General features: G+C 44.0%; 1 protein-coding gene across 2 annotated transcripts in view; it reads right to left on the reverse strand.

Annotated features, from left to right (window-relative positions):
- Positions 1-5,497: 5,497 nt before the first annotated feature.
- The window catches only part of GLB1 (galactosidase beta 1), a 316,597-nt gene continuing 304,604 nt past the window's right edge, over positions 5,498-17,490 (reverse strand). For both annotated transcript variants that reach the window (XM_078688334.1, XM_078688335.1), the window contains one exon: positions 5,498-6,429. In XM_078688334.1, coding sequence (XP_078544460.1) covers positions 6,166-6,429 — 264 coding nt within the window. In that variant the 3' untranslated portion in view covers positions 5,498-6,165. The remainder of the gene's footprint in view (positions 6,430-17,490) is intronic.

The raw sequence follows: 17,490 nt of genomic DNA on the forward strand, positions 1-17,490 counted from the left end.
AACATTACTCGCTAAAGTTAACTTTACACTTTCATTGTTGCCTAAAAACCTCTGGACACGCAGGGAGATGTTCCTTGCAGCAGGCATCTTAATCCTCCACGTCACTACAGAAATGAGTGGAAAAAGCCACCAGATGAAACTCCGACCTCTCTCCATCAGAAACATTAGTCAGAAGAGTTACCTTGACATTTTTATTGTTACCTGAAAACCTCTGTACACACAAGGACTTGTTCTTTGCAGGAGGCATCTTAATTTTGTGCGCTTCTTTATCATGTTGGAAACTGCCAGTAGATACCACTCTCCGATCTCTCTCCAGCAGGAGCATTAATCACAAAAGTTACCGTTACATTTTTGTCAGAAAACTTTTGGATAAGCAAGGACATGTTCTTTGCAGCAGGCATTTTAATCCTGTGGGCTACTTTAGCATGAGTGGAAACAGCCAGTAAACTTGTATCTTACACCAGCAGGAACATTGATCTCCGGTCTGGCCCCGTACCTAATCTCTCAAAGTAAAATTAGTCTGCTCTGCTGGTCGAACAGGAAAGCTCAACCCAGGGACCCTCAGGGCAGGCAGCATCCAAGGAAATAGACAACTTGCAGAGCACGGCTTCCTAGCAACGTGTAAGTCACTGATGGTTTGCGTTTTAGTATTTACAACATGCTATTAACATGCCTATTTACCACAATCCTTTAAGAAATTCTTGGTACAGTAATTTCTTGCGAGCCAACAAAGGGACAGTACACTATCTCCAGACCGCCCCCATCCCGCACCATTCGTGTTTCTCTCCAGTTGCCATGTATTTGCAATGCTACTGGATTAGTAAAAGTAGGAGCTATTGGCACTACAAAAGATGATGTTTGTTACATTGTTCTTTTTAAAGAAAAAACACAGCAGTAGCATAAGTAATGTGAATTTTCATTTATTACTTATGCTACCTCTGGGATATTTCCAACAACAGTAGCTCTAAGAATGCAAGACCTATTGTATTGCACAATACTTATGCAGTAAGCTTTCCATCCAAACTGTATTTACATGTTTTTGTCTCAGATTTGTGGCAGAGTGAAACTACTGGTGGGTAATTTAGGTTACATGTAAAGATACATTCGTACTATACCATTTTCTGACACCATGCAACGTTTTCAAATCCCTGACAGCAGCAAACAGACTAGTCTTGAGTTAGGCCCAACGACTGTAGTAATTTACATTAAAAATGCACTGTTACACAAATCAATAATGATATTACAAACAGTGAAACTAATAATAATTTTTTTGGTCATTATGCGCCTAAACGGGTAAAATACAGTCTTAATGTTCATTTGACACTGTAAGTTGATCCTATAAGAGTAGAGAAGGTGTAAAATGTTATTTCACAATACAAAGTCTTTCCATTTTTGAATAGGAGACCCTGGGGTCTCAAAAACAAGCATTTGCAATGCAATAGGTCTCGCAATTGCGAGTGTTTGAGTAATTTAACCTATTGCATTGCAATTTTTTTTTTTAAGGGGATGGGTGGGTAGAACGTGGAGGCAACACGAGAGAAGGTGGTGGGTAAAAGCAATACCACTCTTCCCCATTAGATCCCGGCCTCCCAAAAATCTTACATTTAGCACCTAGAATGTTTAGAGATCAATTGACAAAAATCATAAATAAAGTTATCAGTACGGGACACATTTCCTCAGAATGAAGGGTAGCTTCAATCCTTCCTCTACTGAAAAAAAGCAATCTCGACCCTTATGAACCTAGTAGCTATAGGCCCATCTCCAGGCTTCCCTTCCCAGCTAAACTGCTGGAAAACGCCAGGAACAATGAACTCATTTCATGCATTGACAGCAACAGGAAGGCGCACAGTACAGAAAGAGCCCTACTCACTGCCTCAGAAGAACTGAGATGGATAATGGAGGTCAAGCCGTATTGATACAGCTCGATCTCTCCGCGGCCTTTGCTACGGTCTACCATACCGTTCTGATTGACATTTTAAAGGAGCTTGGAACAGGAGGTGCAGCCTTGAACCTACTCAAAGCCTTTCTTACAAACAGAACAAGCCATATAGCCATGGGCGAATTCACATCAAAGCAATTCTGCTTGCTTTGCGGAGTACCACAAGGATCTTCATTGAGCCTCACCCTTTTCAACCTGTATGTTGCCCCTTTAGTCAAACTCATAAAGACCCTTAGGTTTTTCAGTGGTGTCTTACGCTGATGACACTCAAATTGCGGTGTCACTCTCCAATGATCACGAAGAAGTTGACAATAGGTTCAACTCCTGCCTGGTCCAAATAGATAATTGGATAAAAGCAAACTGCTTAAAACTAAATTCAGGAAAAACAGAGGTCCTAGTAGTCGGGAAAGAGAATTCCCCCTGGTCACCAATCTGGTGGCCCCAGAATATGGGGCCTGTACCAACGCCAGTACAGAAAGGAAGAAACCTGGGACTCATCTTCAATGTTAAACTTAACTTTGACCGTCAAGTAAAGACACTTACATCTTCTGTGTATTACACAATGAAAGTAATATGGAAGATTTGCCCTTACATCCCCCACGATCTTCAAAAAACAGTTGTCACGACTCTAGTTCTGGCCAAGGTAGATTATGGAAATGCCCTTTTTATCGGCATCCGGAAAAAGTCTTTACAAAAACTCCAAACGCTATAAAATTATGCTGCTCTACTCCTTACAGGCATCCCCAAACACATGTCAGCAGTCCCAGCTTTGATTAAATTGCATTGGCTACCTATAGCCAAATGGCAGAATTTTTAGATGCCATGCATTACCTTTAAAGCGCTGCACAATACAGGACCAAGTTATTTTCATTTGAAAGTTGTTTTGTACTCTCCTGGCAGAAGGCTCAGATCCTCAGATGCAATGCTACTAACTCTCCCAAGAGCAAAGCCTGCCACCTGGGGTGGCAGGAGCTTTCTGCTTAGAGCTGCCTCGCTATGGAATAGCCGACCAATTGCTATAAGAAAATGCTCAGATTACCTGGCCTTTTGGAAACTGATAAAGACCTGGCTATTCACACATTAGTAGCAGCAGCAAATCAGTCTTTCCTCTCGGTCTTTCCTGAATGACTAGATAGCAGCAGTGCCAAGATGCCTCAGGGTATTCAAGTGCTTTACAACGTCAAAATTAAATCAAATCAATACGGAGAGGTAACAGCAACATGAGAGGAGGCGCAAAACCCAACAAGGGGTGGAGTGCCGGAGGCGCCACATTTGGGGAAAGCAATGTAGAGAAACACACCAGCGAGTGAAAGAGGGATAAGAATTTGGGAAACAGCAAAACAGATTGCATGGAATGCTTGACACAAAGTAAACAAATGAACTAATAATGACATGGGCTACAACAAGGTTTTAAAAATGCATTAATCTCTTGAGCTAATGGTGGCATTACCATTTATGGCAGTAAAGTTCCAATGTATTCATATGCAAAGATTTTCCCACAAAGTCTGGATTTACTGCTGCAGCACGCGTTAATATTCGGGAGCCCCAGAACTCTTTCTGGGAGTGACAAAAGAATATGAGGGGCTTCGAGCTCACCTCACGGAGGCCTCAGTTTTGGAACTCCCAGACCACGCAAGCTTGTATGTCTCTGGTGGGCACTGGAGGCGCCTGAGCTGTGGTCTAAAAGTCTTCTTGGCTCTCCAGGTCGTGGGCCGAGAGCTGCCACTTGATTTTTCATCCAAATAAGGGTGAAAAAAACCACACATCCCCAGGCTTCAGATATTAAACAATGGTGCAGCAGTGTTTTAAAAAAAAAAGGTGCGTGGCAGCCATTGGTTGCTTGCTCATACAACAAGAAAGGCACGTTGCCATTGTGAAAGTGTAAGCAGGCACCGTGCTGAAACATTAAGCACGGCGTCCGGAGCAGGAGTCGAGGCGACAGACTGAGAGCCACGGGTGTCATTGTTAAATGTGTGCGCCTGTGTTAAAGATAAAGCCCGGTATGCATCCTGGGTAAAACAAAGCAGACGTCATTAAATATAAAGCACGGTGTGCGGTTTAAAAAAAAAAATGTTTTAGATACACAATGGCCTCTTGCGTCATGTTGCTCCTTTTGCACGTTGGAAGCTGTAAAACATAAGGCGTGACGGCTGGTATAAAAAAATAAGCAGTTGCGGGAGAGAGTGTCCAGCCTACAAGAGCTGGTAGGAGAAAGTAGTTTAAGAAAATAATGCCCATAGACTATCAATAAAACCTGCAGAGTAACAACACAAGTAAAAGGGCCAGTCCTCATGGGAGGTTACAAAAGTAGAAAAGGTGGTACTAAGGAGAGACCACTAAGCCTATTCACGAATCAAAAGCAACCATTTAGCAGGGACAGGAGACAATTGAACAAAAAAGGCAGGAAATGGGCGGAGCTTCAAGTCCTTCCCTGAAAACAGCATGGATCTTCCAAGACTTTCCGACAGCCACGATAGGCTGTCCTCATGTGATAAAAGCAATTAGGAAGCCAGGTTAGGGTCAGGCTCGCACTCAAATACATTAAAAATCCCTTTTTTTCAGATGCTGCAATAAAAAAAGTTGAATTACAGTCCACGTTTGACATAAAAAAATTATTGTGACACAAAGTGTGTTAACTGTTTGAACTTTTGAGACATAGAGCAATTTCTCAAGCATCAAATGGGATGGAAGTACTCCCTAGAAAGAAGACTGACAAACCAAACAGCTAAGAGTACGACGTAAATGGACGCCAGCTACTTTGACAACCACTTAAAGTGTTTGTTAGTGGCAAAAGCTCCTGCAGATGGTTGTATGACATAAGCATGCATGGTTAAACCACGTGTGCCTCACCAACACAATCCTAACAATGAATGCGCCTTAACCACGCATTCCTTTACCGCGAAATTTCGTTGTAAAGGCATGATTGGTAAAGGGATATGCGTGGTAAAGATCACACCCCAAGGCCCAGCCCTGAGTCCTAAAACTCACCCCGACATCCTACGAACTACCCCGACCCCAGCTTCCACCACCCCGAGTCTAAAGACTGCCCAAGCCATGAACACTGTCTCCCACCCCCGCTCTGAGCCCTAAATCTCAGCCCACACATCCAAAAAACAACCCCAGACCCAGGCCCCCACCCGAGGCCCTAAATCTCAGCCCCCAGCCCCATAAAGTACCCTGACCCCAGCCATGCATCCCCCTGCCCTGAGCCCTAAAATTGTACAACCCCTGAAAACTACCCTTTCCCCCACCCTGAGCCCTAAAAACTACCCTGAGCACTAAAAACAGCCCCCAGTCCGAAAAACTACCCTCAAACCCCCAAAACCCAGCCCTACTTACCAGACCGTGTCCCAGAGCTTCCTCTCCTGATCATTCCTGTTCCTCTTCCCACACATTTAAATTGCGCACTGCCTTAACCACGTATATATGTGTGGTTAAGGCAAGGTTCCGCTTGCGGGGAAAGGGCACTCGTGGCCCACACCGCATTCTAAATGCGGCTTCCCTCTGCAGACCGGCATGCTGTCAACCCAGACCAAAAAATCTACACATCACCAACAGTTAAATTAACTTCTGAACTTTCAGATGTCACTTTTATTTAGCAGTAGTTGGACAGCCATAAAATAAATATTCAGTGTAATGCTAACTTTTAGTGGTCCTTGAAAAACAGAGAATAGTCGGTCGCCTTCTCTTACCGAAAACCTTCACAAAAGTATTTGGGTATGGTATTATTCCCCTTACAGTTCTGTCATTTCTAATCTGTGACGTACAATATTAGGACGGGGTCTGAAAAAATATGAAAACCATAATTTATTTTTAAAAAAGTGCAATCTTTCTTGACCTTCTACAGTGGATACCATTTCAAACATTGCAATATACTTGCATTAAGACATTAGAATTTCATCTGAGTTGTAGAAGTCTAATGCAAATATTCAATATAAAATAAAACTATTGATTTCTGAGATGCATTTTAGTCACGTTGATTGTCCTACTAAAAAAAGGTTGGCTTTTCAGACAACTGAAATTCTGACTCCTAAACGTCAGAAAACAAGAAAAATTATTTCTTAAGCTGGGATCCGATTGCTTATTTCATACATTTCAAGTGCTTGATTGCTGGCTTCCTTTAATCTAAGCCACCCATATAGCATTAAAAAATCACGTAGGTAAAGTCGTCAGTTCATCTGGATATGCAAAGCTTCACAATGTGCAGTAAGAGCGAGGGGAGCAGCTCAAAGCTCGCCTGGCAATTCCCTTTTAGAAAACAGTTCGATATTTCTGGTTTCAAGTCCAGTCGTAGCATTAAGAATAGGGACATCCACAAATTCCACAAAGCACCTCCCTTTGTCGCATGTAGACACATTCTCTAGCTCCAGCACTGTGATATTGTTTGGTGCTGATGTTGTGAGGATGTGCACCGGGACATACAATGTCACTTGGGGGCCACGGGCTGGCCAGTATCGACCTAGATTGAAGTTATTGATCCAAATTTGTCCCTGTAAGAGAAATAGAAAGTTGGTGCATGATTTAAAAGTGTATTACAAAATTAGGTAATGTGCAAAAAAAAACCACCAAACTAATGTCATTGCTACAGTAGAATCTTGGGCCAGATGTATGACCTTTCCAGTTTGGGAGGCGCAAATTGGGTCATTTTGCGACTCGCAATTAGCGACTTGCAAATTGGAATTTACAACAGTGCCTCAGACACGGTTTGTGATTCCTAATGGGGCCGCAAATGGCCTGCCTCATTAATATTCATGAGCAGGTGCAATTTGTGACCCCCATTCGGATTGCCAGCACTCCCAGGGATGGTGGCCTGCTGGGGCCAGCAGACCACCATGTCTATGACTGCTTTTTAAATAAACAATATCAGACTACAGGAGATAGCCCCTATACCCTCAAGAGACCAGGGTAATCATCTAAATCATGAAACAATGTCTCAAAATGGTGTCAATTAGAGGTCAGTTACAAAAAGCACAATCATTTGCTGAGAATAGAATCAAAAGGGGAGAAAACCAGGGAGACAAATTGTTTTTGTAACATAAATTATATTTGAGTGAATATTCACATTTGACATATTAAAGATCATATAATCAAACATATGGGATGCACTGTTTTACATTGAATGACATGTAACCTGTGGGATACTGTGCACAACTGCTTGTGAAGGGTTGTGATGGCGTAAGTGACACGTGAGGAGAGTATGTACATCGATAGGAGTAGGGGCAACAGAAAGCAAGTGAAGGTCAAATTTAAATAGTTCGGACACCCAAACACTAAATGGTACTGAATACAGGTAAGTCAAGTAGGGTGTCGTTGATGGGGGTGGCGCGAAATCCGCAGTAAAGAGTCAACGGCGTTTCGGCCTGTGGAAGTATTTCGGCCATCATCAGGACCAGGTCACAGGCGAACTGTCACAAATCCAGGTGGGATGCTGTCCATTCCCAGAAGCCTGACTCCTGTCGGCCCCGTGATGCGCCTCACCATGCCCCAAGCTGACACTGCCAAGGAAACTGATCAGCAGCAACTGAGTTACAGCGACTGAGAAGAGTTTCCTGTCCCCCTCCCTTGGGACCTCCATTTCAGTCCCACTGAATAGCACCTCTGCACGTCCCATTTCAATCGCCTTGGTACCCAGCTGCACCTGGGAATTGACAGCATCCTACCTGGATTCTTGCAGTACGCCTGCTGGGCAATGCCATATTAATAAGTAACCTGGTCCAGATGATGGCCTAAATACTTCCACAGGCCGAAATGCTATTGAGTCTTTAAAGCAGAATTCCCGGCACCCCTATCAAACACACCCTACTTGACTGTTGCGCCCACTCCTATTGCTGTACAAACTCTCCTCATGTGTCACTTGCGCCTTCACAAGCACTTGTTCACAGTATCCCACAGGTTACATGTCATTCAATGTAACACAGTGCATCACATATGTTTGATTATATGATCTTTAATATGTCAAATGTGTATATTCACTAAAATATAATTTATGTTACAAAAACAAATTGTCTCCCTAGTTGTCTCCCCTTTTGATTCTATTCTCAGCAACTGATTGTGCTTTTTGTAACTGACATGCTTTTTAAATAAAGCAGGGTTTCTTTATTAAATGCATACCATTTTCCTTAAAGGAAAATAGGATGCATTTAAAAAAGAAAAATGAAACGTTTCCATTTCATTTTTTAAGAGTAGGTAGTGGTCCATAGGACCACTGCCAGCTCTTAAAAAATATTTTTGCATCCATTCACAAAGAGGAAGGGGACCCCTTGAAGTTTGCGAGTGGCTTGTCACCTAGTTTAAGTAGGTGGTAAACTGCAAGTGTTTTATGACCGCAATTGCGGTTGCAAAACAATGGTACCTACCATTGGGACTCCCTATTAGGAAGGGACGCCCTTGGCACGCCCCTTCCTAATAGCGAGTTGCAAACCCTATTTTGCGAATCGGGAATAGGTTACGACTCACAAAATAGGGTTTGTACATAGGGCAGACCGATTTTGCGGTCGCAAAAGTGCCGATTTCCCATTTGGCACTGCTAAAAATGGTCGCATATCTGGCTCCTTGTGTGCTATATGCAAATGGTGAACAAGTTAAAGGCCCTACCTAACTAGTTCAGCAAACTGACTTACACTGCAGGGCTACCGATAACTAGTTAACGGATGGTATTCTGTACAAACCACAAACAAAATCCTATAATGAAATAGTGAATATGATGCACAGCAGATCATGTTACAGCCGGTGAAATGTATGTGCATGAATGAGCTGCATGGGCGGCAACAACCTGCATCATGAACTAGGGTATAAACAGCAAGGCCCTGCCTAGAGCCTTCCTGTCCAGTAGGCATTATTTTATTGGGGGACATTGGCGAGGTCTGTCACCCATAAACAGTACTCAATGGAATTACCATAGGCTACATTCCAACCATAATTTTTGTGCTCTTGCAACAGACAACTGTATCTGTCTATCGAAGACATCACTGCATTCCATTCTTTAAAATCTACCGAGAGTGGGCTTTGGGTCAGCCCCCTTGCTTATGATTAGGTGGCGTTATTGTGCATCTCAGTTCCTTGCGTGTTATTCAATGGCTTTCCTTACAATTCTTGTATTTGCCCCTTTCATGGAATATTTTAATTTAGCATTGTTTCTGAATGGATGATGTGCAGCTTTTCACTGCTTCCACTAAATGGCATGAAGGAACTTTTATTTTATTTTACTGTGACTACTTCATGGGAGCCCATCCTATTCTTGCTTATATTTGCATAGCATCCTGCATATTAATTATTTCTTAATTTGACAATTGACAAATTGCTGCCTGTCATTTTGGAGCCATGAATTACCATAACTAATAAAACAAAATCCAAGATAACCACAGGACGGTGACATGCATGGATGGCCATCTTGGAATGTTTTTATGTCAAAAATCACTCCAAGATGGCTGCTCATGTGTGCACGTGTGTTGATGCACTAACGCCAAATTCAGAATTCTATTGTACAAATGTGTTACCAATGCTAGTTAAGCTAGTCTGCACCAGTATAGCCATTAAGTAACCATGTGCAAATCTGTCTTGGCCCTGTAGCCAAAACGCAGTCCATCCCAAACCTCTAGGTCTTTTCACTTTTGAAGAGTAACCAAAGCAATTCTGATCCAGTTCGGCCAACAGTGATTGCCAGAAACTGGAATCAGTTAAAATATTTCACCCACAAACGATTTTCTCTCTCTGAGACACCCTCAAAGCGACAGATATGATCAAACATTGGCTCAAACTAATACTCTGCCCTTGGACTCATGCTGCATCTTTTTGTCAAAGTCAAAGCAAGGCCACAATCAGTCTATGGCAGCATGTATTCGCATTCAGATGGCACAGTATCTCACAAAGTGTGTGGAAAGGTGCAGAATGTAGCGGTAATATAAGCATAAATCTTCATGAAAACCGATCACAGATGTTGCTACATGCGTGTCTCAAAAGCAAGGGTGATCGCTGTTGTCTTTAGAGCACAGACTTAGTCATAGAACCTGTCTGGCTCAATGGTATCGATCTTAAAACAATGGCTTACGTGGACGATGTCGCCGTCTTTGCCGGCAATCCAAACAATGCTGTCAATAGAATATCTAAGGAGGCTGAACAATTTGGCTCCTTCCTCGGATATAAGTTGAATCTTTCAAAGACGCAGATCATGCTAAACTTTACATTACCTACCTCTGTGACAGACGTGGCAGACACTGCAATGTATCTCGGTATACGCTTGTGTAGTCGCGTGGAAAACACTGTTGCACTTAATTATGAACCCCTCCTGAAAAGTGTTATAGCGAAACTGCGACAATGGCATAAGCTTCCTTTGAGCATCTTAGGTAGATGTAATATTGTTAAAATGAATACACTGCCAAAGTTTCTTTATCTGTTTCGTTCAATACCACTTTGAGTTCCTGATTCCTCTTTTAAATGTTTGGACGGGGGAGTTAGTAGTTTTATATGGGGCTATAGGAGGCCTAGGTGTGCCATTCGCCTTTTGAAGTTACCCTATATACAGGGCGGATTTAAATTACCAGTTTTAAGCTATTCTTTTGGGCATCATTTACTGGCCGCATTCGAAGTGTATTGGTTGGAAGTAAGGCTGGGTCGACTGTATATGGGTACAAATTATCACTAGGTATGGATTTTAGATTCTCTTTGCATAAATTGATGGATCCCAACTACTTTAAGTGGGTGAGGTTTAAAGTAGTAAGAGATAAAGTGCGAATTTGGCGTGAAATTTATATGAGATTCACTTTACCAACTGTTCACTGATTGATTCCGATTTGAGGCAATCCTTTATTCCCCAACATATTTCATGACAATGTAGGACAACTCCGTGGCCAGTTGAGCATAGTTAACTTGGGACAAATGTACGATAGTCATGGTTTCTGGGCATTCACTTCATTACAGGATGCATATGGGCTCTCGCAGCACCACTTTTATGGTCGAGCCATAGCGATGACCTGTTGTATCTCTCTGTGGGGCTTAGGCAAACTAACCCATTGCCGTAGGCGGTTAGCTGCAGCATTCAGAAATGTTGGCTTCTTATTGGCCCATTTCTGACAAAGTCCCACCTTTGTTTGTTTAGTTTTAATTTTTGGCATTTCACTCTGAGAACATTTTAGTTGGCCATTACATAGTACAGTATGATGGCCTCTCTTCTGTCCTCCCCTCTGGTTATGTGTTGCATTTTTTTTGCAATAGCGCAAACTCGACCCAAAGTCGGCAGCTCTGGCCGTCTCACATCCGCTTTTAAAAATGCGGTGGTACTTGTCACACGTCAAGTCCAATACTTACTTATGCTAATAAATAGCGCAAACTCGACCCAAATTCCGCAGCTCTGGCCATCTCAGATACGCTTTTAAAAAGGCTGGGGTACTTGCCACACGTCAAATCTGATCCTTACTTATGTTAAATAGGTTTGTGATCATCTTTATGTAACCCATCAGTGTTGTTGCTAGTTTACCTTTTGTTTATAAAACCGCCCCGTGTGGCACTTCACTTTAAAGGTGGCCACGCCCCTTTCTTCAGAAGAGCTGTGTCTAAAGAAAGGGGCACAGCAGCCATTAAAGTGAAAGAGCTGCATGGGGCACTTTTGCAAACAACCATTTGCAATGCGATGGGGTTCACAAGAGTTTAGTAAATGCGAGATCTAATGCATTTCAAATGCTTGTAATTTTGTGCTTTGCGTGCTTCAGTCGCAAGGCTTCTGCAATTTCCACTAGTGCTTACTCGAGCGATGAGCCGCGCCGTGGCATGCTTGGAGGCAGGGCCACCTTAAAAAGTGAGTGTGGTGGAACTACTTAGGCACAGGGCTTTGGCGCCTCTTGGGGGCCAAGACAGCTTCACTGGTGGTCCATTAACACTCGAGGGCTTGTGTCTAGTGTGCGACTGACACGTTACCTTCATTGTACGTAGCAGGGGGCATAGCGGATGAAGGATGTCTGCGCACATGGGTGTGCGCGTATTACTTGTCTAACGGCCTTTGTTTTAATTTTTGCAGTATCTAAATTGTACAGTTTTGTACTCTACCATTGGCCATGTCTTCTGAGCTAAACCCTTTAGCGCCCCTCACTTCCAACTTGTTCCTGACCACTCAAGCACAACCCACATGGCGCTGGCGCCACAGGTGAACTTCCAGCAGATCAACCTGCTTCGAAGTCCGTCAGGCTTAGATTCACTTTCGTTTCTTCGTTAATCATCTTCCCGATTCATTCCCTCAAAATCCCATTCTCCACTTTGTTTTCCACCTGTTTCAAACACATTGGAACGATATGGGAAACAAACTCAAATCATGTGTGCATCTCCCACCCTAGAAACACACTGTTATTTGGTATTGTGTGCTTTTTAAACTTTATTTTGCTTGTGAGGTGTTAAAACTTTTACCGCCCCCTTCCAAACACCAGTGGTGCCATGTAGAGTCAGGATAGCTGCAACGATTCAACGTGAGTCAAAGCTTTGAAACGTTGATGGAGAGTGTACACGGAGTACATACAACCTGTAGCTAGTTCAAAGAGTCACACACTTGTTTAAGAGGACCTTTAATCCCTGGCTGATGTAGTGAGTTGACTGACATGTAGGCGTTTGCAATAAATGAATTGCATTATATGAGAGGCAGGTGTAAGGTTGCAGAAGTCCGAAAAAAAACGCCATTCTACTCTAATGTCAGAACAAGTCTATATCTTTGGCCGCCCACGCTGACCTTGTTTGAAAGGCAGGGGGGAGGGGTGTCCTGGCGATTCCTAAGGCGGCCGCCCTCAAAGTTAGTGCTGCCTGGGGCAGACCACACCCTTGCTACACCACTGGGCAGACCAAGTGCTAGTCTGGTGCTGGATGTATGACATTACAATGCATGCTTTTACAACGCATGCCATTACGACGCAACTTTTACAACGCAAGTCGTTACAACGACTTGAGTTGGGGGGCCCTGGATAGTGAATAGTTTAATTTACTATTCCAACTCCAGTCCCCGTGGATAGTAGGGAAGGTGTTGGATAATAATTAAACTATTCCCTATCCTAGAGCGCCCTCCAGCGCAAGTCGTTGTAATGACTTGCGTTGTAATAGTTGCGTCGTAATGGTAGTGCGTTGTAAAAGTTGCTTTGTAAAGGATGTTTCCCCTGGTGCTTTAGTCCAGTTGTTAGTAAGTCTGGGGTGGGGCAGAAGGGCTGCATCTTACCCTGATTACTCAAGAGCACTAGAATATGGGAATATCTGGAATATTTTGAATAAGTCTAGCTGAATAAAGGAACTGCTATTAAAACGTCCTTTGGCCAGTCGCGTTGATTATGTATGCATAGTGGTGTAAAACTGACAATTCGTAGAGTAATTTGTTTTTACATATTGTACTAGCGATATTAAAATTGCCTCTGTTTTTATTGCTCTGTACATTTCTTTTAAGTTACTGCCCACATCACATATGTGGCTAAAGAAGAGAAATTACAAGCTTGATTTCTATTGGTCAGGGGTTTGTGCAGTGATGGTTTTTAGGGCTTGTTTGAAACACTGTATCCCTAGAGCCATTTCCTAAACTTAACTGTTTAAGGTCTCGATTGATTTTCTATTTATTAGGATGCTGCATGCAGTTTTGCTTTAATAAGAAGGAAACTGCTTACCCGCGCAGTATAAACTTTCTGGTATTCTATGTTTTGCGGATGTTGTGTGTAAACTTTGTTTTAACTTAGTATCACCCATAGCTCAAAATGTTCCTGATATCCTGTGGCAAACTAATGAAGATGTTACAACTGATTGTCAACAGGAATGACAGGTATTTAATTGCTGTAAATGTTGTAAATTTTTTCATAAATATGAGCGTCATACTGCTGTAGTCTTGAAAAGCGCACACTTTCTTCTTCGGCGGGGTCAGCTGCCTCCCTCTCTGGCTGTCTCTCTCCCCCTAACTTTCTGTCTCTCTCGCTCCTCCTCACTTGCTAAATAAAAGTGTGACTTCTTTAACCGGCCCTTTCATCTCTGTCCTCTCCTTCTCTTCATTCGTTCCCCTGTGAAATGGATCACTGGCGTAACGACCCTCGCGCCGAGTAATCGGTGGGCGCCATCTTGGGTGGGGCTAAGGAAAGGTGGAAACGATCTGCGCTCTAGCAGTCAGGTGGACTGGCTAGAGCCCTATATCCACTAATGCACATGGCGCGCAGCGTGTGCGCGCAGCGTGTTCGTCGCAGCCACGCCGGAGTCACGCCAGAGTCCAGCCCGTCTGCGCCCGTCCGCGCTGAGGACGGGCTGGACGGCTGGACTCTAGGGTAGGAAATAGTGGGCCACCGCCTATTGAAATATTCCCTACAGGATGTCTTACGCCTCCGACCTCCAGCTGCAACGTGCTTTCATAGAAGCACTCCTGAAGATCTTCTTCTGCCCATGGGATGTGGGTGCTTTCAGGTAGGCTTGGGGGGCCTTAACCCAGCCTCCCTCGCCCCTCGCCGGGAGCCCTGCCCCTCGGTGGGACCTCGTGAGTTGAGCGTAAACTGCCTTCTCATTAATGCACGCTCACTTATTAAAAACAATATTGTTTTTAAGGAGCTTGTACTGGAGAAGAACCCTACGTGGGTTTTTATCACAGAAACGTGGGCCAAGGACTCATCGGGCCCAGATCTTATCGAAGCAGTCCCTGATGGGTATTGCTTAACACGGCTGGACAGAATAGGCCGGGTCGGTGGTGGGCTGGCTATCCTGTATAGAGACAGGTTTCAATGTCATATCATGCCTGTCTCTGACCCTAAGGATGTTGTTCAAGTGTTATATTTTTCACTGTATGACTCCTCGATTCCCCCATTTAACGGGATTTTGGTCTATCGTCCTCCCGGTCCTAGAACAGACTTCGGTCTGAAACTGCTTCAGCTTTTGGAACCTTATTTTGGCCGTGAAAATTTAACTATCTTGGGCGACTTTAATTTTCATTTAGAGTTGTTGGAGGCTCATGACACTTTTGCCCTGGTGGAAGCTTTGTCAGCATGTGGATTCACCCAACTGGTGAAAGGACCCACCCACCGAGCGGGGCATACGCTCGATGGCATCTTCTCTAATGATCAGAGACTGACAGTAATGGATCCTTTTCTTCTGTCCTGGTCGGACCATCTGGCCGTCCCCTTTAACCTGGCCTTCCCGAGCCAGGACATCTTTAGAAAAGTTCCGAGTACTACTGAAGTACGTAGGAATCTCAAAAATATCAGGGAAAATTCTTTTGACCCGTGGATTCCCAGTCTGTCCTCAACTCGGGGGATGGATCTCCCTTTGGCGGGCTAGGAAGCAGCTTCATTGGCTTCCAATGGAGGAGCGGATAGTTTTTAAATCCATGTGTATGGTTTATAAAGCTTTGGCGAAAAATAGCCCTTCAGGTATTGGATCTATCCTGTCTCATTATAATCCTGGCAGGAACCTCCGCTCCTCAAATCGACTTCTTCTCTGTGTCCCGCGTGTTCGGAAAGCCAGATGGGGTGGGAAGGCTTTTTCCCATCTGGCTCCAAAATGGTGGAACGCTCTTCCGCTTGAACTAAGGTCCCTCCCCTCTCTACAGACCTTTAGATCTGCCCTTAAAACACGTCTCTATGTACAAGCGTATTTGTAGTGGTGCCCTGCATTCTGATCTTTTTTGGTAGGCGCCTTGATACCTTCGGGTTTAGTCTGCGCGGTATAAGTTACATAATAATAAATAACGAAAAGAGAGGGGGCCTCCCTGCACGGTACGTAGTGGGGAACCGTCCGGGCTCAACCAGGAGCTCTCCCAGCCAGTGTTCAGTGCCGAGGGGGCCCCTTGGAGCTAGGGCCCTCCCCGCACCGCGTGGGCTGCGGGAGCCTGTGTTACGCCCCTGAAATGGACCCAAAACGAGAAAGAAACACTTTTGCCGGAAATATCGTCTTTCCCTAACATGTTTCTATTCCAAAGTGCTGCCTCAGAATGGAAAGAAAAAGTCTCAAAGTATGAAAAACAACTTAATAAAGCAAGACCGAGTGGTCGTCAAGTGGCCAGATTGGTGTTATTCACACCAACACACATTAGCGCCACTTTACAGAGTTTGCAGGTGAAGCGCTATTTTCGTCTTTTTGTCTTTCTGTTGATGCGTAGAGTGGAAAACATTTAATGTAATCCTTATCAGCTCTTGTCCTTATTTTAGTTTATAAAATGTGTATTGCGGCTCTGTGCTCAGGCATGTGGCCTTTTTAAACCATATTGCTCACATTTTGTAAGGATATGAGCAATGGACATTGAAACGGGTCCTTTCCAGGCCCTGTAGTCATGTCCTTAACTTTTCTGGCAAAAACACTCATTGACTTCTAAATAACTAGTGTAAAAGCGTTAAGGTAACCATGTAATTCCTGCTTACAATTCATATGCTTTACTTAATCTTGCATTCCCTATGATTGTTTGCTTTTTCCAGGATGTTATTACTTTTTTTTTTCTGGCATCATATTATTGTTGTATAATGCAAAATTTGAATTAAGTCACAACCAGGTGTTTATAGCACGGCACAATTGGGTCTAGCTTAAGGCAATGCGAGTTTCTAACAATGGGGCAGTATGGTGTTCAGTGAAGGAGAAGTTGTGGCACTATGGCCTGAGCTGCCGTATTTGGAACTTGGGAACCAGGTTCAGCCTTCATGACCAGTCCACCAGACCACTCTCCTGAAGGCAGGGGCGTAACACAGGCCCACGCATCCCCCGCAGTGCGGGGGGGCCCTCAAGCTCAAGGGGGCCCCCTCAGCACTGCACTTCGGCCTGAGAGCTCCTAATAGAGTCCGGAGGGGGCCCCTCCATGTACCTGGCAGGGGGGCCCCCTCAATTATCATTACGCCACTGCCTGAGGGAGCACATTCCCATGCTAGACCTTAGAAGGCCCCGCTAGACCTTAGAAGCCATGGTGTCTTACCACCTGCAGGTGGACCCTAGCGGTGGCAAGTGTGGGTTAACCATGAAGGCCTGCCCACCACAATACATTCACCCCTGTCTTGCGGGCAGGCAAACAAAGCAGCACATCCTATAGCAACAGTGAGTCTGTCACTAAGGTCACAGGACTCTTGAGGCCAGTCCCCCTCACCCACTGGTACCTCCATTGGCTTTGTTTCAGCATTAGTAGTGCAACTCACCAGGGATCGGAAATGCAGGATTCACGCCCACACCAAACTGAGTTTGTAAGCTTCACTGTCTCCCTGCTTCATGCACAAGCATGTTTAATATATGCTTATGCATTAGGTTTTGAGTATCATTTTAATTCACACTAACAAGATCTTCAATCATTGGGTACATCAAACACTCTCTTTTCTATCTAGGCATATGTATTTGCTTGGGTAACATAGCTTAAAAACATTGCCAAAGCCAATAGCTCTGGCTAAATCCTTATAAGGTCCGAAAGGTGAGACCTATTGAGTATGCCAATGTTTGTTTTTAAATACCTGCAGGTGACGGCTTATATTGTTGATACGCTTGGGTATAGCAATGACACAGTAACAACTGACCTTCTTATTTGTTATTAACCTGGGCAAGAAACAAAGATGGTCAGTATAAGTATAATCTACCAGAAGTACATGGCTTGTGCT

The sequence above is a fragment of the Lissotriton helveticus genome, chromosome 4_1 (assembly GCF_964261635.1).
Source record: "Lissotriton helveticus chromosome 4_1, aLisHel1.1, whole genome shotgun sequence".
NCBI lineage: Eukaryota > Metazoa > Chordata > Amphibia > Caudata > Salamandridae > Lissotriton > Lissotriton helveticus.